Source organism: Hyperolius riggenbachi, chromosome 4, assembly GCF_040937935.1.
Source record: "Hyperolius riggenbachi isolate aHypRig1 chromosome 4, aHypRig1.pri, whole genome shotgun sequence".
NCBI classification, from domain to species: Eukaryota; Metazoa; Chordata; class Amphibia; order Anura; family Hyperoliidae; genus Hyperolius; species Hyperolius riggenbachi.
In genome coordinates, this window is record NC_090649.1 from 429005099 (window position 1) to 429027482 (window position 22384).

Consider the following 22384-nt stretch of genomic DNA (forward strand, 5'->3'; position numbering starts at 1 on the left):
TTTTAATGTCCTTACTGCATGAATACGTTTCCTATTGGCTGCCAGCATTTAGTTCTGACTTTTACCCTGTATTAATGAGCAGAGGAAGAAGCTCGTAGTGTTAATACTGAGCTGTTTCTGTTACTATCCTGGAGAATTTTCCCATCCAGAAAATAAAAAAAGAAATCATCTGGTATTTTTCACAGGCATATTTTACCAGAAACCTTTTCCATATTTGTGTGTTATTAAAAGACCTTCCTAATAAAGCAGGATACAAGTCCATATAAATCCTGGATGCACTTTAATGTTTATAACCACAGAGGTTGGGTTGCTAGGCAAGATGATCGGATGCCACATTTACTAAACGTTTAAAGATGTCATCTCTCTTGTGTCTCCCCCTGTATTGGAAATACTACCAGCAGTAACCCTCGTGGCCCAGAACTGACAGATGGGTCATGTCAGCCGTCATCTGACTCCTGGCTACCTGACGGGAATGGATTGTCTCTGTAATAAAGATTAGTGATGTCAGAATCTTTCCCCCTTCTTATTGCTTTTATCATAACTAATAGAAGGTGGAGATGGAAAGTCTAGCTTGGCTTTCATTCTTTTAGTGATAGAAGTGTCTCAGTTTCGTTAATAGTAAAGAGTTATTTAGAATTGATCAGTAGTCCTTTGTATCTAAGGCACAACTGGCATCTAGGCAACCATGCCTCTTAGTTCATTTATGTCATTCTTAAAGTGTGATAAAACTCTAACATAACATTCAATAAAAATGTATTTCCCTACTTTTTATTACCCATAGCTATCAAATTTGCTTTTGTGCACAAGTAACATTTTCTGTTTACAAATTGCCAAAATACAGTTTATCTGCTCTGAAAGCTGCCTTTGCATTTTATTGCATAGCTGCTGTATTCATATATTAAAATCTATTTACTGATCACTTCTCAGCTTTTTCTGCTTTTCAGCTCAGCACAGCTGCGCAGTTTGCCAATGCTTACTAAATGTATCTGACAAAGGAATGTAAACAAAATATAATGTTAGCACCTCTTCTGATGCAGCCAGAAGCTGCCCATTGAAGCAAGGAGCTTTCCACTGAAATATTAAGTGCTGTGTTTAACTGAATGCTGTTGTGCTACATTTTTTTTCTGGTAGTAGATTTTATGCTGTAAGTAATCTTTTAGAACAATGGGGACATTCTGAAAATTACCACTTTAAAGAGCCAATCATTTATCATTGTGTTCGAAAGTTATCCCTTTGTTGGTTAACAAAAGTCCCAAAAAAGGCCAAAGTCCGATTAGCATTGGAAGCCCCTGCTTTACACTCTTATAATCATTAAGAAGGAGGTAAATGTATGATATGGGTATTGTGTATTGGCAGTAGGCATTTAGCTGGTTTTCAGGGTCCCATGAGACACTAGAACCTTTCCCTAGGCCGGATTTATACTTTTCTGCCCCTAGGCCAAGTATGTTAGAGCTACCCTTCTATGGGCAGCAGTGCCCCTCTCATTCCACTTGTAGCCCCCTTTTGCATGTGTACCATTCTTGTACTGTAGCCCCTTTCTTTCATGTACCACTCCCTTGGGCATCAGCCTCCCTTTTACATGTGTTACTCCCCATTTGCAGCCTTCTTTCATATGTAGCAACCCGTATTTCACATCTAGGTGCCCTCTGCGATGGCACCTTCCCAAGGCCCAGGCCTTTGTGGCCTTACAAGAAATACGGACCTGACCTTTCCCAATCCCTTCTTCTGCTGTTAAACCAATCCCCAGCCAATAGATTTCTCCTTACCATAACCTAAACCTGACCTGACACTAGGCCCTCCGTAACCTACCCTGACTTCTCTAATCCCTGAAAAATTTGAAACTCACCAGCATGGAAACTGCCAGTATTTCCCGTAACTTTTCAAACTGCTTTTAAAAATAAAGGAATTCCTGAGAATCCCCCATGAGGAGATGGACTAGTCCAGATTAGATTTGTATTGCCTAATGTAAGACAGCTGCATAGGGAAACAGTCATATAGCGCTTTTTACTCTGCGAGAAATATACATTCATACATACGCATTTTAACTGTTGCATTTTTTTTGTGATAGTAGTGGTGTACCTGAGACCACTAAAAAAAATTATACATACCTGGGGCTTCCTCCAGCCCCCCTTCGAACTAATTGGTCCCTCGTTGTCCTCCCAGGCGTCTGGATCCTCCGCTAACAGTCAAAAGAGGGATCCACACACAGTCTTCAAGGAACAACGTGCTTTTATTGTTCCAATGCACACATATTATACACACCAAATCGTCTCAGCCAACAATCGTTTCAGGGCCAATCAGGTCCCCTTTAGCAAGGCATAAGAAGACAACATATACGTATATGTTGTCTGCTTATGCCTTGCTAAAGGGGACCTGATTGGCCCTGAAACAATCGTCGGCTGAGACGATTTGGTGTGCATTATATGTGTGCATTGGAACAATAAAAGCACGTTGTTCCTAGAAGACTGTGCGGATCCCTCTTTTGACTGTTGGATTATCGCTGCTACTGGTTCCAGCACTGCTCTGCCACAGGTGTGCGAGTCTATCGATTGAATGGATCCTCCGCTAGACAGCCCGGTAATTTGTCCAGTTCGCGCAGGCGCAGTCCTGCCGTATGCGCTCCTGATGCCGGGAGCGTACTGTGCAGTTCCACCCGACTGCATGAACTCGGGCTGCCTAGTGGAGGATCCAGGCAGCCTGGGAAGACGGTGAGGGACCGATCAGCCTGAAGAGGGTTGGAGGAAGGCATGTATCATATTTTTTTTTTTGTACGGTTTCCTTTAGCTTTTTTACCATCCAAACATCATCTGGCTATCTGTGCATATTTACTTGCTGCTTTACGCACAATATATTACGTTCCAAACTAAAACACCAAGGATGCACTATAACTTTATCATCATTAAAGTGAACCCAAGGTGAGAATGATATGGATGCTGCCATATTTTTCCTTTTAAACAATACCAGTTGCCTGGCAGCGCTGCCGATCTATGTGGCAGCAGTAGTGTTCGAATAACACCTTATCTTCTGCATGCTTGTTCATGGCTAAAGGTATTAGAGGCAGAGGATCAGTAGGACTGTCAGGCAACTGGTATTGCTTAAAAGGTAATAAATATGGCAGCCTCCATCAAACTCACTTCGGGTTCACTTTAAAGTGCCCAGATTTCCGGTGTCATTTTCTTCCTTTAGTTTGCACTGCTGCTGCAATTGATATCAAACCTGACCTGCCTGTTGGAAATGAGAACAAAACTGGTATTAGGTGACTGTTACAACCTCTGGGTTCTGGAGGTTAGAAAAATACGTTGTATGTGTGTATCTAATAAACTGTGTTCTATTTATTTTCTGCCAATACAAACAGTAGAAAAATGATTACGTATGTCTCGTGACCTTCTCACCCGAAATGAAATGCTTACATTTCCTTTCCAGTATTTATAGTAGAATCGTTTTACATTGAAGGTGGCCTCAGTGCCTTGTTAAACTGCTTTAAAGCAATTGCTGTTATTACTCCGCAGGAGAATGACTCAGGAAGTCTGGACACTGTTGGGGCAATAGTTGTTGACCAGGATGGGAACGTAGCGGCTGCTGTCTCCAGTGGTGGATTAGCCATGAAGCATCCAGGAAGAGTTGGCCAGGTGATTATTGTTACTTTGCATAGCATTATCTCATTCTTTCTGCTTCAATGACAACCTAAATTAATATACTGCAACAGATCCCTTTACAGGAACAGCAACAGCTGACTACACCGCGTCCTCGTAGTTTGTAAACTCTGCATCCAGTAATCGGGGGAAGTCAGTTGCATTTGACATCTTTGTAGCACATGAATAAAACATACCTGAAGCGAAAATAAACTTAGAAAATAATAAATTGTATGTGTAGTACACCTAAGAAATAGAACATTAGTGGAAAAGACAAGAGTCTAATTTTGTTTTCCAGTATAGGAAGAGTTAAAAAAATAGTGTTCATGAACCAGTACCCAGGTGTTTGTAGATTTAGAAATACATGTCATGTAGTAAAGTGACTAACCAATCCGCTTCAGCTTTCTGAGGTGAGAGTCCTGCCGCTTACCTCTCAGTGGTTTGACTGGTTGCTCTGACTCCCCTCAGAGTGCCTCTGAAACTGTCCTTACCGTTTCATGGCTGTTTAAAGGGAAGGTCCGAGGAAGAAAAGAAAAAGAAATCCACTTACCCCGGGCTTCCTCCAGCCCCTGGCCACCGACTTGTGCCCTCGCCGCAGCTCCGTTGGCTCATGGTTCCCTCCGGTGCAGAGGCCGACCTCGCCTTCCTCTCTTCCTCCGTCTTCTTGTGTTCCACTGTGCGGCTCATTGAGTCGCACTGACGTCATCCATCATTTATTTTTTAGGTCCTCGGATGTATACTTTAAGTGCTTCTGAAAAAAGTACTGTATTGGATCCAGTGGGTCAAAGAGCTCAGAGAAGCCCTTTTGCATAGATAACTGAATTTTTTTAAGTGTTCCTGTACTGAAAAACATGAGACTTTTTTTACTTGCTACTAATGTTCTATTTCTTAGCTGTACAACACATACAATTCATTATCTCATAAGTTTATTTTTGTTTCAGGTTTGCTTTGCATTGCTCTATGAATTGAATTGTATATGTCTGCCTTTAGTAACTCTTGAAAGCATAGCTGTGTTCAGATACACTGATGACCAATCAATATTCATAACTTGCAAATGTTCACTGACCTAATAAGGTAAGGGAAGAACCCAAGGGTGGAGCTTTCAATGTCACATCCAGAGAGACCAGCTATGATGAAAGCCCCGCCTCCTAGTCTACCTCTAGACATCTCTGTGTAGTCATAAGATAGTATAGTGGAAGGGTTGCAAGTAACTGGGTCTGGCATTGCAGGTGGGGTGTGGAAAGCTAGGCTAGCACTCTGAAGGTAACAGATGCTGTTCATTCTTCCAGTGTGCTCTGAGGTGCACCGAAGGAAAGCTGTACTTACATACTTGAGTGAACTGCCCTTGTGTATCGGAGCTGCAAGTACAATTTAACCACTCCATGTAAAAGTCAGGTAACACACATGAAGATATTCAGCGTGATGCTTAATTTATTTAATCAGCAGTAGGGATGCCTAGGAGAACTCACCGAGAAGCATGTGATCAGTTTAAAGGAAACCAGAGACGTTCTAAAAGAAAGTTTTGATACTTACCCGGGTCTTCCTCCAGTCCCATAAGCAATGCTGCTACGTGCCTCTGTTCAGCCGCTATCAGCCCCAGTAACTGGCTAAGTTGCAGCATGCGCAAAAGACCCAGACTGACGCAACTTAGCCACTTACCGGGGGCTGATATCGGCTGAACGGGGGCACGCAGGAGGACGACGAGGGACTCAGCGGTGCTTATGGGGCTGAAAGGAAGCCCCTGGGTAAGTATCAAATCATTCTTTTATAACGTCTCTGGTACACTTTATCCATCTTCTAAGACTCTGATTTGCTGGGCATGATCATGTGTTAAACCAGGAAGTCTTCACAGCAAACCAAAGCTTTGCTCTGATCTATCAGGTGATTAAATGGATGAGATGCTTCAATGTGAGTTTTCATAGGAAGGGCTATCCCTATTGCCATTCTACAATGAAAACCTATGGTGTATGGCTTGCCATCTAGGTCAGGCACCCAGAGAATCTATGTAACTCTGAACTCTTACCTACTTGCTAATGTGTATATGTGTATATACAGCAAAACCCTGAATATCCGGGAACCTGCGGGGATCGCCCGATGCCGGATACATGTGCTTGCCAGTTGCTTGAGCAACTAGCCTATAAAGCACAATCCTCTCTCTCCCCCCCCCCCCCCAAATAGTTACTAAGCCTCTAGCGCGATGTCTAGCAGCCTTCCTGCAGCACCTAGCGGGTTCCTCGCTGCTTTCCATGCATGTAAGCTGGCATGTCACTTGACCCGCAACGGGATCACTCCCCTCCCCATAGCCAGATGTGTAGGATGATACATCTGTGTCTCAAGACACCAATAGATGGCGTCCTAGTTATGAGACACAGCGATTGCCACACAGGAAGAATCCTGATCATTGCCCTGCTGATACACTGCTTGCATGCTCCACTCCACAAGCCAGGGGACACAGGTAGCCTTGAGCAGCGCACTCTGCACACTATGTTACAGGGGATGGGGGGCGGGGTCACAGTAGAGAGCAAGCTGGCAAGAGCAGGATCACTAGTGCATGATCCTTACCCTCTTCTGTCTCTGTAAACAAACCTGCTCCACCATCCATTCTGCTCCACTGACTCGCATATAATCCGAGGGGGTAACTTTTCAGCACATTTTATGTGCTGAAAAATTAGGCTTATATGTGAGTATATAAGGTATATATGTGTGTATGTGTATTTATTTTGCAAGCCAGACTCCTGCCTGACGCCACCACTGTTGGCTTTTCTTTCCACATCCTGTCTGAAAACATCTATTCCCTAACAACACAATGCGGGGGTCCTGTAGGCAAAGTATCATTTGATAGGATCAGCCAGCTAATCCATTGCCTGTAAGCAGCCTCTTGTTTAGAGCAGCTAGTCAGACGATTAGCTGGGTGCTGTGAGTTCCTGTGCTTTAGCAAATTAGAAAAAAAAATCACTTGAAAAATAAAAACTGAGCCAGCAGCGTCCTAGAGAGCTTATTATACTTGGCTGGTACAAGTCACCAGTAAATTACATCTTTAAACTATAGGACGCAAACTGCATTTGCTTTGAATTACATTAATTCCATTTTGGGAATGTTGTTGTTATTGCTTTGGACCATCATAATGTATATGATTATATATAATTTAGATGTGGTGACGTGTGATGGTATACTGTATATTGCGTCTGTCGCCCAAATGAAACTGGATTCTCTCTATAGAAGACTCCCTCTAGTGGATGAAAGGGTTTTTATCTGTGAAATAGATTTTGCTTTGCAATTGTTTCGGTCTATGTTAAACATTCTGTTTATCGTCATGGCTTCAGCTCCACCTGCACACTGAAATAATCAAGTACCCTAGTAATTAAAGAATTAGACCGGTTTATACCCGTGTAAAGCGTTGTGTTGCCATGCCGACCCCTCCACCAACCCCGCGTCATTAGGATCCAGAAGCTTCCTCCCCCCCTGCATTGCTCTGTAACGCCAAAAAAAAAGATTCATATGACCCTGCGGCAGTGTGTCCACAGGGTCATATGCATAGCGCCACTCGCTTTTTTTTTCTTACAGGTTTACTTTAAAGGACCACTATGCGAAAAAAAAGTAGGCATTTAAAATCTGACAGAACCGACAGGTTTTGGGACAATCCATCTCCTCATAGGGTATTTCAGGGGTTTGCTTTGTTTTCAACAGCATTTCCTGAACAACAGTTTAACTGCCAAAATAGCAAGATACCAGCCGGCCTCCCTAATCACTTGCACACTATTCTGTCAGTTAGATTTTGCAACTGTTGTTCAGGAAATGCTGTTGAAAACAAAGAAAGCCCTGAGAATCCCCCTTTAAAAAAAGATGGACTGGTCCAAAACCTGTCATCTGTCACATTTTAACTGCCTACTTTTTTCGCGATAGTGGTCCTTTAAGGAATTAAGCAGCCAGGTGCCCTCCGAAATCCCACACTTAATCAGCATACTTTATCATTATGTTTTGGGAAAACTCTAATAATCAGTATCCATTCATTACCATACAAACAGTCTCCAAGCCTTCCAGTGTGCTTGTGTACAGTAATTTGGTGTTCTGAGAGCAAGAATTGTTGGACTATGTGACAGTGTAGGCGTGGTGTTTTACATAGACCACTGATACTGAAATGATGTACAGACAGGCCGCTTTGGCTGGTTGAAATAATCGTTCTCGATCATTTTGGCCGATAGGCTGCTGCTGCTTGTGACAGTCATGCACGCTGTAACAGCATGTACTATCTAAAGGAGAAGGAAGGGGTAGGAAAGGCGGGAGGTGCTCACACTCAAAGTAATTGGTTGAAAATATCCGGCCCAGCTGATTGCTAGTTGCCTGGTTCAGAGAGCGGATTATGCGTGTACAGACATCAAACAGATGGACAATATGATCGCATCCCTGTGACATAGAAGCTGCAGGCAATCAGCAGCACATGTGTGAGGCTGTAGAGTTGTATTAACAGTACATTACATACAGCTCTGATAAAGGTAAGCTAAATGAATTTCTGATATTATGGGATCTTTGGTGATCTGGGTAGCATAAGAGATGTACATTTACTTTTGGCACAAAATATTTTTGGCACATGATTTGATATGCTTTTTTTCTTGTTTTCTATTCCCTCTCCTAATTCTGACCCTCTTTTTTGCAACCACTTTTCAAGTTCTTACTGATAACACTCACGCTGCCTATTCATTTCTTATCAATGCTTAACCCTAGTCCTCCTTACTAACACCTAATCCTAACTTTACTTCCTATTGGCTAACCCTAAGGCCCCTTTTACACTTATTATGCTGCGTTGCTTCCACCTAACACATCTTATTGCAATGGTCATTAAAGAGAACCTGTAAGAAAAAAAGAGCCCGAGGGGGATTGTTCTGACTTGGCTATGCTGGCAGTGAATGTAGATATTACTGAGACAGCTTACCCTGTGTGTGTGACTGACCTGTAATAGTATGGCTCACTCCTTTACAGTCTCATCAGACAGCTTAACTCAATCAAATTGACACGAAGAAAGGTCTAAGTGTTTATTCTTCACACTCCAGATCTTGTAAATGAATAATTCAATAGGTAAAAGATGATACTTTGACTAGGTACAGAGAGACTTCTGTATACAGTCATGTACTGGCATAAAATGGTTCCTCACAACAGAGTGGGAGGAGTTAAGCATCACAAGTCTAACTACAGGAGCTTAGAAGGGGAAAATTATACAGTACAATAAATCTCTGCATTAGCAAACAAAAGATAATGGACAGTAGGGGGCAGCAGAGTGTCAATACAGATCAATGAAAATAAATCACAAAATAGTGGAACATGACAGGGGTACTTACCTCGGAAGGGGAAGCCTCTGGACCCTAATGAGGCTTCCTCCTGTGCAGCATGGATCCAGCGCTGGGACCGCCGTACAACAGCAGACGCAGTGTTCTCCCCAGCCTCACCCGGCTACTTTTTTGTGCCACTCGGCCGGAAAAACAATTCTGGGGAGAACACTGATTCGGCAGTAATTACCTTTGCGATCCAGAAAAGGCGCTGTACCATCTTCCCCGTCTGGCTCCAGTGGAAATAGCTGAGCCCATTCAGATCCACTCTACTGCGCATGCTTCTCGCCACTGTGGAGTAGAGCGGACCCAGTCAGGCACGGCTATTTCTGTGGGGGAAGATGGTACTGCGTCGGATCCTAATGTTAAATATCGCCGCATGCTGCAGGAGCTACTGCACCTGCACACATTCGCTGACTAGCTTGTTGTCAGATTTTCATGGCGAGCTAGCGCTGGATCAGGGCTACACAGGCGGAGGGGGGAAGCCTCATTAGGATCCAGAAGCTTCCCCCTACCAAGGTAAGTACCCCATAGGGTACTTACTTACAGATTCTATTTAAAGTCAGTGGAACATGACACACTTACTGCAGTGCAATGGAAGTGTCCCAGCTGATGCAGAAGCTGCAGTGCATTATCGCGCACCGCATGCAGCAGAGCAGGCAATGAAAGTCCTTTCACACTATGCATGTTGTGTTGCATAATGTTCACAGCACAATAGTGCTGAAAAGTCGCATTGCATGTTAGAAGTGCAGTGGGACACATGCATTAAAATATACAGTACATTGAAAGAATACTTCATTATTTCCAGCTCAAAAATATATTCCGTATCCGTCCCTTCCTCACACAAGAGGCCACCAAAATGCTTGTTCATGCCTTAATCATCTCCCGCCTAGACTACTGCAACACCCTGCTCTGTGGCCTACCAAAAAACAGGCTAGCTCCTCTCCAATCCCTTCTAAATGCAGCGGCCCGCCTCATTCACCTTTCCACACGCTCTTCTGATGCAGCCCCACTGTGCCATTCTCTCCACTGGTTACCCATTACCCAGAGGATCCAGTTCAAACTCCTGACTCTAACATACAAAGCCCTCCATGAGTTGTCTCCTCCATACATCTCCTCACTAATCTCAAGATATTGTCCCTCCCGCAACCTTCGCTCCTCCCAAGAAATTCTCCTGGCCTCTAAGCTGATCACCTCCTCTCATGCTCGCATCCAGGACTTTACACGAGCATCAGCCCTTATCTGGAACTCTCTTCCACAGCCTGTACGTCATGCTCCAAACCTGGACATCTTCAAACGCACTCTTAAAACGCACCTTTTCAGACAAGCTTATAACATTCTATAGCCCTTTATTTACTTATTTGTCACAATGTAATCAGAGGCAAAGAATCACTGCCTCATCCATCCTTCACCCCCTTACCTAGTGTGTCCCCCACTACCCATTAGATTGTAAGCTCGCAAGGGCAGGGTCATCCTCCTAATGTTTACTGTTTTTGTAACAATATTTGTGCTGCTTGGAACTCTGCTGTATATTTGTTAGTTGTATCTATGTTCCCCTTGTCGTCTTATTGTGCTTTGTAAAGCGCTGCGGAATATGTTGGCGCTATATAAATAAAAAATAATAATAATAATAATAATAATAATAATTACCACTTTAAATGTACACGTTGTTTAGTAAATGCACAGCATGCTGTGCATTACTCTGACGAGACCCACTACACCCGTTGTGATATAATTGCATCACATGGTGGTGGGAATATATTGTCCATTACGATGGAACCCAATGGACGCAGTATAAAGGACTCTTATCCTTCTCATCAGTGTCTAATGTTCGGTTATTAAGGTACACTGAGGTACACTCAGTACGCTCCCGATGATGTGGGCGCACACCCACACATACATAGAAGACGCCGACCCATGGGGGAAGGGAGGGGGGTCGGCGATACTGCAGATGTTGCCCTTGGGACCCGGGAGAAAACAGAAGCTGCGGCGAGGAACACACATGACTTCTAGAGGCTGGAGAAGTCCTAGGTAAGTAAAGCTAGGTTTTTTTAATTGCTTCGGATAAAATTTAAGTACAAATATTGCAGCCAAAAAAACACGTTTCCCGGGGCATGTGATGTAACGCACACAAGCAACTGACCAATGTGCATTTACATTGACTAACATTGTGGGCATCAATGTGCCCTTCTAAAAATGCACTGTTGATAAAATTTGAACCGCACCGTATTACGGTTCACTAAACAGTCACTGTTACAAAACAACGCAGTGTGTTAGTATGAAAGTACCCGAACTTCTTTTTGGCACATAACTGTAACTCTTATTATTGCTGGACAGGAAGTACTTCATTGGGTCTCCTCCTCATTATTCACATCAGCCCGCGCATGCGCGCTGCACTGCCACTGCCAAAATATTTAAAATTTCTGCATTGCGCATTGACATTCATTACTCCTGCTGTGCCGCAGAAGTCCGACACTAAAGCACAGTTAACTTTGCGACAGGTCAGCAGCTTATTGGGCACTTACGGTGCAACGTGATGAGACTTGGTAAGTATGCTAGGTCCCATTGCCTTGCATTTTCATTGCGATACCCTGCGGTAAAACAGGGGAACACAACGCACCCTTGCAAGGGAAGTGTAAAAGAGGCCTCAAAAGGAAGTCAGCAGTGACCTCATCCATATTCCTTTCACTCCAGATTCCCTGTAAGCAGGTCATTGATTTTACTTGTTGTCTGGAGATGTTCCTAACATAGCAGAGCAGTCATGTCGCTGATTGGTGCTTCTTCCCTTTGATCTTCTTTCCACTGACTGATGGTCATGAGTGAATGTAGTCATATAGTTGTGTCTAGCCAGTTATAGTTTACTCTTCTACCCGAGGTGTGTGATATCTCCATACTGGCACACTGATCTCAACATTCAATCTGATGTTTCTCTGCTGAGGTAATGTGCGGGTCTGAGAACTACTTGTGAGGTCCCCAAATACTGTGTATCTAGAATGTTGTCACTAGAGTGGCTAGCCAGAAGGAAAACATATTGTTGCATGCATATTTTATATGTAATCTCTCTCTCTCTCTCTCTCTCTCTCTCTCTCTCTCTCTCTCTCTCTCTCTCTCTCACACACTCACACTCACACACTCACTCACTCACACACTCACACACTCACACACTCACACACTCACACACTCACACACTCACACACTATCTATCTATCTATCTATCTATCTATCTATCTATCTATATATAACACTGACAGATTCAGCACTTCTGTACAGAGGATCTGGCATCCATTATTTAAAGGACAACTAAAGTGAGAGGAATATGGTGGCTGACATATTTATTTTCTTATAACCTCCCTGGCGCTATGATCATTTCCGAATTTTATGGTCTTTTCTGAATGTTTCAGACCCTAAAACCAGGAAAAAATCAGGCCACCAGAGTCTCTGCAGCAGCCCCAGCACTTACTCACCTCCCTGGGCTCCGGCGCTGCAGTTTTCCATCCGTCCTCCGGGTGGTGCTGTAACTCTGTAGTGAGATCGCTAATGGCGATCTCACCAGAGGGATTCAGAGCCTTTCTGGAGAGGAAGTAGAATGGCTGCCTGCGACTGGATCCCCCGGGAGGTGAGTGAAGATGCCTGCTGCGCTCCATTGCTCTGCCCTGAGCTCCTGGCGGCTAGCCTCACTAGCTAAGCTCTAGCCAGGGAGGTTAAAAAATACCAGTTGACTGGTAGCCTGCTGATGTATTTGGCTGGAGCAGTGACTGAATGCAAAGTCCACAATGGTAAAAAGAGTGACTCTTACTTTCAAGGGATAGCGTGCCAAAGCCTCAACGGACCCCCGCACCACTTGGTCCACACAGTAGGTATGCACACGATGGAGGCTGGCACTGCAGAAAATACAAGCTAAGCAGTGACTAAATAACACCAGAAACAAGCATGCAGCCAATCTTTTCAGATCTGAAAATGTCAAAAACACTTGATCTGCTGCATGCTTGTTCAAGGTTTATGGCTAAAAGAATTGGAGGCAGAGGATCATCAGGAAAGCCAGGCAACTGGTATTGCTTAAAAGGAAATCCGTATGGCAGCCTCCATGTCCCTCTTGCTTCAGTTGTCCTTTTAAAGGTGCCCACAAGCGATCAAATATGATCGTAAATAAAATGTTGTAATACGATTGTTTCACCATCAACGAATCACTCTGTACATCCTATCCATCATAACTGATAATAAAAAATGTTTCTTCGAACAACTAAATTGCCATTGAACGATCACCTTCAGTATCGTCTGCAGTCAATTTGTATCATCAAGAAGGTTTATTTTCTGACCATCCGATCGCATTAATGTGATCGCTTGGGCAATTCTTTGCTAAACAATGTACAGCCGGTGGGCACTGATAGGCTATACTACTGAGGGAGCGTGCAATTTAGTGACCCGTCCATACCTATACAGGATCATGCATGTGTAATGCTTGACAGGTTATGTCCTCACTCAGTCTCTATGCCCCATTACCGCGGCTCTGAGCCCAGCCCACGTCTTCACCTATAGACAAGCCCCCGTGCGAACAGGACACCTTTTTTGTCTCCTGACTACGGTTACCCCCTGGTCTTAACATGTAAGGCATACAAACTGATATAGAGAAGAATAACCTGTTCGAGCCCTAATGAGGCTAGTAACACAGTTCAGCAGTATCACACAGGGTTATTACCTGGATTCAGTGGAATGAAGCAATCATCGTCGTTTGTCAGTAATGGCAGCGATATCGATTGCAGATTCTCCAGTATCGAGAGAGGGACCAAGCAATGCACAGGCAACATCAGGTAATAGGTAAACCAGGTATGATACAGTTCAAACAAGTCTTCATGAAAAGTTATTCAACAGGTAATGGATGCTCCAGGTAATATGTGATAAAGTTTATATGAGACTGCATGCACACTGTGCAGTTGGCTGATAAGGAAAGTAGGATTATACTTATCGTCCAGTTCAAGTAGCATGAAAGGGATATCCAATAACATGCAAAGGTCAGTCCAGGCGGCAGGTATGGAGTATCCAGTAACTAGCAAAGGTCAGTCCAGGCGGCAAGCAAGGGGTATTCAGTAACTAGCAGAGGTCGGTGCAGGCGGCAAGCAAGGATTTCCAGGAATCAAGCAGTGGTTAATCACAGCAGACAAGAGTAGTCAAATACAAGCCAAGGTCAATATCCAGCGTATCATTAACAATTAAGTGTGCACCCAGCAACTAGCCAAAGCTATGCTTTTCACGGGCGATGACTGGGAGCTCTCTGCAGATTTAAATACAATACATCATCCAATCAGTGGCCGGCAACACTCCGTACATCCAATCACACAGTATGGCCCTGCCTAGATGTCAGCTGTAAAGTCAGCTGACAACGCTCTGTCAGCTGACCGGAGTCAGCTGACTATTGTTTACTTTTGCGGAGGGCATACTGAGAACGCGCCCTCCACCTATCAGAATGTGCGGCCTGTGAGCCACCAGCAGCGTCATCAGCGGGGAACAAGCACCGAGACCCGGAAGCGGCGAATTCATCAACAGGTATATTCCTTATAGCATTAAATTGTCACTAATGTGGTGTGTGTGTGTATGCACCATTAACCCATTTGGACCCTGCTAAAATAAATCTATGTCCTGTTTGGGACCTGTTATCCCTGCCTGGGTGTAGAATTCAATTAGCCTGACGAACGCCAATCTCATTGGCTCACATTGATCACAGGGTCAGGAGCCAATGAAATCTGCTCCTGACCGGCAAACAGAGCCCTGCTGTCCTAGCCACAGCTGAGCAAGTGACCGGTGGGTTTGCTGTTAGTGGCGGGTCTGTGCGGCGTGACATCAGGAGCCTTGTTTTTGGAACCAGTCATCTCTGGTCCTTAAAGGGCCAGAGACTGCTGGTACTGAAGTGGTTAAAGAGCCACCGTCGTTACATATAGTAGAATATAGTAAATTATTCAGTGTACCTACTTTTATTTTCATTATCCTGAATGACTAATGTTATCACATAAGGGATATAGTTCTGCAGATAGTACCCAGTATGGACTTTTCCATGGCAACAGGTACAGCGAACACCTATAGTATAGCTTGATGTAGCCCTCTCCATCCTATGTTGCATTTAGGTACAATATACCACTATGCAATATGATGTAGCGCTATTAAAAACAAGTCATGCCTTCTGAGCCTAATATTCTCAATCACACGCTTGGTTCTCACTTTGAAAGCCAATGAATTACACTTTAGCTATTGAAGTTATCATGACATGAAACCTTGTTGGTGCCTACCCTTTCTAAATGGCGATAAAACTTGATTATATAATGATAGAGATGGAGCGAGACTGTGAGCTCAGGCATGTAGAATGTAAAGCCCACTTGTTCCATTCACTTCTTGGTAATTCGGAGAAAAGGTCAAGTGAAATGGCTGCCCCCTGGAGACTCTTTCCATAGATTCACTCTTAAATATCAGAAGCTTGCCGCTGCCGGCAGAAGAAAGTACATATTATTTCAGGGTAATTGAGCTCAACTTCTTATCGACGTGAATGCAGACTTTGATCTTTGCAGGTGCCATGAGAGAGGATTTTCTCTGCTTGTAAACACTGACGCCATAATCTACGCTCATTACCACTGTTGTCTCCAATCTGTTGGTTTGTGTCATGGGAAAGCTGTTAGTACATCTATTTAGCAGCCTTTAGAAAGATATATCAGATTTATGGAAGTAGTGGCCTTGGGCTGCTAGAATAAATTGTCGCAATAAATGACTATAAAGCCCCATCTACACCATACAATTTTCGATTCATCAATTCGCGATTCAATCTGACATGTCCGATCGGGATTCGATCGGTAGTGTGATCGATTTGCCATTGTTATGCAATGACATTCAACCACACTATTGAATCAAATCAAATCGAATCCCGATCGAACATGTCAGATTGAATCGAATTGAATCTCACAAAAAATTGCATTGTGTAGATGGGGCTTAAGACTGGATTTAAATCTGGAATTAAACTTTCATGGAACCTGAGAGGAACTTTCTGTACCCCGTTTCCCATCAGAAATCTTTACCTTTTCCTAAATAGATAATCAGTAATGGTCTGTATGGCTGATATTGTGCTGAAACTCCTCCCACAGTGTGATGTCATGACCATGGTACTGACAGTTTGCCGTCTGAACAACAACAGCAAAAATCTCACAGTGATTTACCTTGCCAGCAGTAAAGATGCTAGCACCACTGATAATTTTATTTTAATGGAAATCAGGGTGAGGTAAGATATTGCATTAGACAAACATCTCTCTAAATCATTTATAAACAAAACAAAAACTGTATTGTAAAAAATAAACAATTTTATTAATTAAGTTATAACTAGTAAAGCTCCTTTTGGAGTTACAAAGTATCCTGGGCTTTGTGATAAATAAGCCCAGTAGAACTTGCAAGCATGACTACATCCTGTAAAGGACATTCAAGGTGAAAATAAACTGATGAGAAATTCAATTGTATCTATCCTCGGTCTCCTAAAAATGACTTTTTAGAAATCCCACAGTTTTATTTTATATTTAAATCTAGTTTTTAAGTTTTTACTGTTTCATTGTCTCTGCTCAATCACACCTTCATTGAAGTATGTCCGTGCTCAAATCTATGAATTATTGACCCTTTTTTTCTTTCCTGCTCTCAGAAGCCATTTGCTGACAGAAAAGTGTTTTATGTCTGTAATTACTTATCAGTGAGAGTTATGCTATAGTTTAACCCAGTCCGACTCAGTCCCAACCCGGACAGAAACTGTCACTTGTATACCTGAATTTTAACTTTTGGAGGCAGAGAAAGAAAAAAAGGAACACAGCCTAGTTATTTGTGTGCTTGGCACTGTACATACGCATGTCTGTCTCATCATGTCACATGTCACCTCAGTTGTCCTTTAAGCCAAACTTTTATTGTAGTTTGTAATCTGGTCCTACTCTTCAGGCCTACGTCACAGCAGTAGCTGTTGTATTAGATGAAGAAAGGTGCTAGTCTTGCTTAAATTATGCCACCTGCTGACTGCAGTAATAACCGAGTAATAAATAATTGTGCCAACACGTCAAACATTCTGTTTAAGGCTTTCTTGTCTTGTGTACAGGCTGCTCTGTATGGATGTGGCTGCTGGGCTGAAAACACTGGAGTTCACAACCCTTATTCTACAGCTGTGAGTACTTCAGGTATTTACTGCTTCCATTTCATGATTACTTGCTGCTACTTCTCCGGCGTGAACATGTGTGTGCCACCTGGGCATCCTCGGCCCAGCTGTATCTATCAGTACTATGTCGGCTATGTGCTATTTATAGCCTCCTTTCTCTGCTGTCCATAGGACATCTGTAAGTGGCATCTGCTTTGAATCTTCCTCTAACCTTACTGTTTTATCTTGCATCAGATTTCTTTATAGTCAATAAATCTAAACACAATTCATAGAGAAAGCTTTACATAAACAGACCTTGCTGTGTATGATTGCCTATTCACTTTCAGTTTGGTAAATTTGAGGCTTACAGCCCTGGCACTGAATCAACAACTTTTACCTACAGATGTTCTGCTTGGCTCACCAGATATTGCAGAGCTTGATAATTTGCTGGTGCCTAGAGAGAGCACGTAGGACATCTGTTACCTGAGATGCCATCTACGTGGGCACGTTGGTTTATGATGCCTCAGGGGTGTCTCTGATTAGTCGATAGCACGGTTTCCACAAACCAGGCAAAGGTCAGGACATAGTAGTTATTATTATTGATTTAAAAAGGGCCAACATATTCCATGGTGCTGTACAGAGTTAGACACTAACATGGGGTACATAATTATTGATTGAAAAAGGGAGTTTTGAGAGAGCGCTTAAAGTGAACCTCCAGACTAAAAACCTACTTAGCTGCACTGAAAAGGCTTGGTGTTTCTTTAACAGTTTCACGGCATCAGAACTTTGTTTTTCTTACCCAAGCCTCATTTTTAGCTGCACAGAAGCTAAGCTCCACCCCATCAAAGAAATCTGCCCGGGCATGTTTTTCCCTGATGCTGTGCAAAGCATGATTGGATTTCTGATGTTGTTGTTCTCGTTGCCTAGCGCGCGCAGCTGTAAGGGGTGATCAGGACACAGGACAGTTGGAACTGTCTCGTGCTCCCGGTCACCTCCTTTCAACCAAAAAGATGGCTGTCCCCATGAAATCACAAACATTTGCCTGTTCTTTTAAAACAGGGTGGGTAAGAGATTATATTACTTATCTATTTTAATTAGCATAACTAATATAACTTAATGACAGTATGTTTGTTTAGGCTGAAGTTCCTCTTTAACCTCCTGAGCGTTACGCACGCCGGAGGGTTTGCAGCCGACAGTCCCCCATTATAATTTTATGCGATCGGATAGCTGTAATAGCTTCAGCTAGCACTAGGTGGCCGGCATCCTCAGATTACTTTTGATCCCCCCAATCGCCGCTAAATTCATTACCCAGCTTGGATCCAGCGATCGGCGCAGCCTCCCTGGACAGCTTCGCTCTTTATGGGGAGGATCGCACATGATGTCATGATGTTGACGACGTCATGATGTCATGCGCAGACCCGATCCTCCCCATAGAGAGGACCGGAGATGTGCATGGAGGCTGCGCCGATCGCTGGATCCAGGGGGGGTAATGTATTTAGCAGCGATCGGGGTGGGGGGGATCAAAAGTAATCTGAGGATGCCGGCCACTACTACTAGCTAGCCTAGTGCTAGCTGAAGGTATTACAGCTACCCGATCGCATACAATTAAAATGGGGGACTCCTGGGGACAGCCGGCGGTATGCCCGACACAGTGTCAGGCATACCGCTAAGGAGGTTAAAGATTTTAAAGGCTGGAGAGTTACGGTTGTGTTTGGCAAGGAGTTTCCAGAGGAAGGGTGAGGCACACAAGAAATCCTGTTTACCTGAATGTGAGGAGGGGATTCTAGAGACAAACAGAAGATCATCCTTTCAAGAGATAATATATTTAATGCCACACTGAATATGAAAGGGTTTTATGAGCAGGATACATCTACTGTTTCTGAAGTCTTCCATCTCTTCTGCCTTGTCTCTCTAATGCCCTATCCTCTCTGTTATCTGTGTTTAAAGTGAACCTTAAGCCTGAAAAAAAAAGAGTTTTACTCACCTGGGGCTTTCCTCAGCCCCCTGCAGCTGATCGGTGCCCTCGCCGTGTCCCTCCGATCTTCCTGTCCCCGCCAGCGGCCACTTCCGGTTTCGCTGTCACTGGCCGTCAGGCTGGGAACACGGGTGATTCTTCGCGGTCCCAGCCACAATATCTCCCCTATGCTGCTATTGCGGCCTTCCTTGCCGCAATAGCAGCATAGGGGGCGATATTGTGGCTGGGAATGCGAAGAATCACTCGCGTTCCCAGCCTGACGGCCGGTGACGGCAAAACCGGAAGTGGCCGCCGGCGGGGAAAGGAAGATCGGAGGAACACGGCGAGGGCACCGATCAGCTGCAGGGGGCTGAGGAAAACCCCAGGTGAGTAAAACTCATTTTTTTTTTCAGACATAAGGTTCACTTTAAAGAGAACCCGAGGTGGGTTTGACGAATATTATCTGCATACAGAGGCTGGATCTGCCTATACAGCCCAGCCTCTGTTGCTATCCCAAACCCCCCTAAGGTCCCCCTGCACTCTGCAATCCCTCATAAATCACAGCCACACTGCTGACAAACAGCTTATCAGAGCTGGCTGTGTTTATCTCTATAGTGTCAGTCTGCTGCTCTCCCCGCCTCCTGCAGAACTCCAGTCCCGGCCTGCATCCCTTCCCTCCCTGCTGATTGGAGGGAAGGGACGGGGGCAAGGACTGGAGCTATGCAGTAGGCAGGGAAGCAGCTGAGACTGACACTACAGATGTAAACACAGCCTCACAGCATGGCTGTGATTTATGAGGGATTGCAGAGTGCAGGGGGACCTTAGTGGGGTTTGGGATAGCAACAGAGGCTGGGCTGTATAGGCAGATCCAGCCTCTGTATGCAGATAACATTCTTTAAACACACCTCGGGTTCTCTTTAAGCAAAAACTGAATAGAGAATATGGTCTATTCAGTTTTAATGCAGACTTTGTGCAGTTCTTAAGTGGCCAATCAGCCTTCCCAAATTCCAATTCACTAAACATATTTCTGCACATAAAATTAGAATTACCGACTAGTGAGGTAAATTACAGACTTGCGCGGTAAATGCCTCAAATGTCAAGAAATTGCAATTCACAAAGATTTACGCATTTGGTAAATTGGGTAAAAGTGTTCGATATTTTTCTCCAGCTCTTACCAGCCGATAACTCACTCTATGCTCTCTCCGTGAGGTAACATTAACTGACAGCAAATAGGGAGAGCCAGGCAGCCAATAGGAAGAGCCACACAGCCCTGCTTCTCATCCTGATTTGGTCCAACACCCTGAAAGGCTGGACTTCACTCCCACAGAGCAGGGGAAGGTGACTTTATGAGGCATTTCTGCATCCCTTTAGATGTGAAAATCTGTATTCTGGCATACAGAAGAGCTTCCCCTGGTGACTGCAGCACATCTAAAGGGATGACGGGGATGCACTGGAAAGAAAACCCCGACTCACAGCTCCCTGCCTCAGCGCTGACCTGCTTCACAGCTGGTAAGTGACACTTACAAAGCAGAGCTTAGTGAATTTAAGGTGTGTTTGTTCAGTAAATTACCGAACTTCTGCCTCATGTGGTAAATCTTTAGTGAATTTTGAAAACAAAGTATAAAACACCGAATGCGGGATTTTACTGACCAAAATTATTTTAATGAACTGCCTTTAGTGAATTGAGGCCTATCTCGCATGGGCCATGTCCATGCTACTTACAGTTTACAGTAAATATGCATGGAAGTCAACAATATTTGTATCTCATTGACCATCTCTAGGTAGCAGAATCCATACAGTTTCATGCAACATTTCCAAATATCTGGCTGCCATCCTAGCACCGTTGTTTAGTAACATAGTACACTGCATTCAGAATTCTGAAGAATTTGTCTGGAAGGTCAGAGGATTAATTTTAGGGACAGAAGATTCCATGGTGTCTGAAGATGTCACATCCCTGTTCACACGTATAGCTCTTGTGGAATAACTGATTCTGTTGTTTGAAACATGATAGCACCTTGGGCTGCCAAACAACACTTAATCCTAAACAAGTATGTGCCTTGCTGGACCTTTGCCTAAATACCACTTACTCTAAGTGTAAGGATAACTTCGACAGACAAACACAAGGCTGCATTATGAGGTCGCGAGCGTCTTCCATTTTAGCATACCTGTATATGGAAGAGGTGGAAAGAGCTCTGGACACATTCTAAGGAACAACAACGAATTACTAGTTCAAGCACGTGGGTGATGGATGGCTCAAATCAAAGCAGGAGACATACAACTTTTTACCAAACACATTAATTCAGTAGAAAGGGTTTGGCGGTTCTTGTAGGGACCAAGAGCACCTAAATGAGTAGTATAGAGAGCAGGAGCCCAATGGTGGAGTATCGTTTGGTATAAGGGGCTGAAAATATATGTGATTATATACTCACAAAGGTCGGTTGCAATTCCCCGCTCAGTGCTCCAGGTCCTTTCGGATACTGGACGGTTGCTCTCCTGTAGTTCAATACACTTTCCATAAAACTGAACATTTGTTACCTCCTAAGGAGGTCTGACTGATAGAAGTGTTGGGTGGAGGTTCCAAAAATATATGGGCGTTAAAAACTCTAAAATATAACGTGTGACTTAGAGCTAATTGCTTACCTCTCCAAAAGATACAGACACCAGTTCAAGTGAAAAAAATATTTAAAAAATTGACAACGCGCTTCACGGGTCATGGCCTGCTTACTCAGGTCAATACAAAACAATGCCTTAGCAGCATAGGGAGTAGAGTGTAGGCACCTACACTCTACTCCTTATGCTGCTAAGGCATGAGGAGTCTGCAAGATGAGGGTCTGCAAGAGTGAGGTATGCCCTTGTGTCATGATACCCAGTTGCCCTTAGTCCATCAATGAAGACCTGGACATGGCGTTGTTGCTCCTCCAAGCAGGTGGGGGATTAGTTGATGTAGGAGCAGCAATCCATTTGTGTGTGTGTGTTGGGGGGTAGAGGAAGATCCTCTCCTTCTACATTGTTAGGGTAGTGGATGGGTCGAACAGGAGGGATCCATCCTAGCCTGGGGACCTGTGGGCAACTAGCACATAGGTGTCCAGCCTTTCCACAATCATATCATCAATGTTCAAGGCTCACTTAAAATGGCCATGTATGGTGTGGTGGAGGTCGAGTTTGTGCAGAGCTTGTGGAACTTTGAGGTACTGGAGAGGACATGCAAGGTGCAGCAACTGCATGTGTTTGTTACTGTGGGTTTGTTCTGTTCCCCCCCGTACACAGGCTTTATTTAACATTGGTTTAGGCGGCCAATAATTAGGTGTGTGTTATCTTAACCCACCTGACAGATGGC

The 22384-nt window shown here is 44.0% G+C and overlaps 1 protein-coding gene across 8 annotated transcripts in view; it reads left to right on the top strand.

Moving 5' to 3' along the window:
* The window catches only part of TASP1 (taspase 1), a 214560-nt gene that overhangs the window by 97169 nt on the left and 95007 nt on the right, over positions 1–22384 (top strand). For all 8 annotated transcript variants that reach the window (XM_068232469.1, XM_068232474.1, XM_068232466.1 and 5 more), the window contains 2 exons: positions 3510–3629; positions 17058–17136. In XM_068232469.1, the coding sequence (XP_068088570.1) occupies positions 3510–3629; positions 17058–17136 (199 nt within the window). The remainder of the gene's footprint in view (positions 1–3509; positions 3630–17057; positions 17137–22384) is intronic.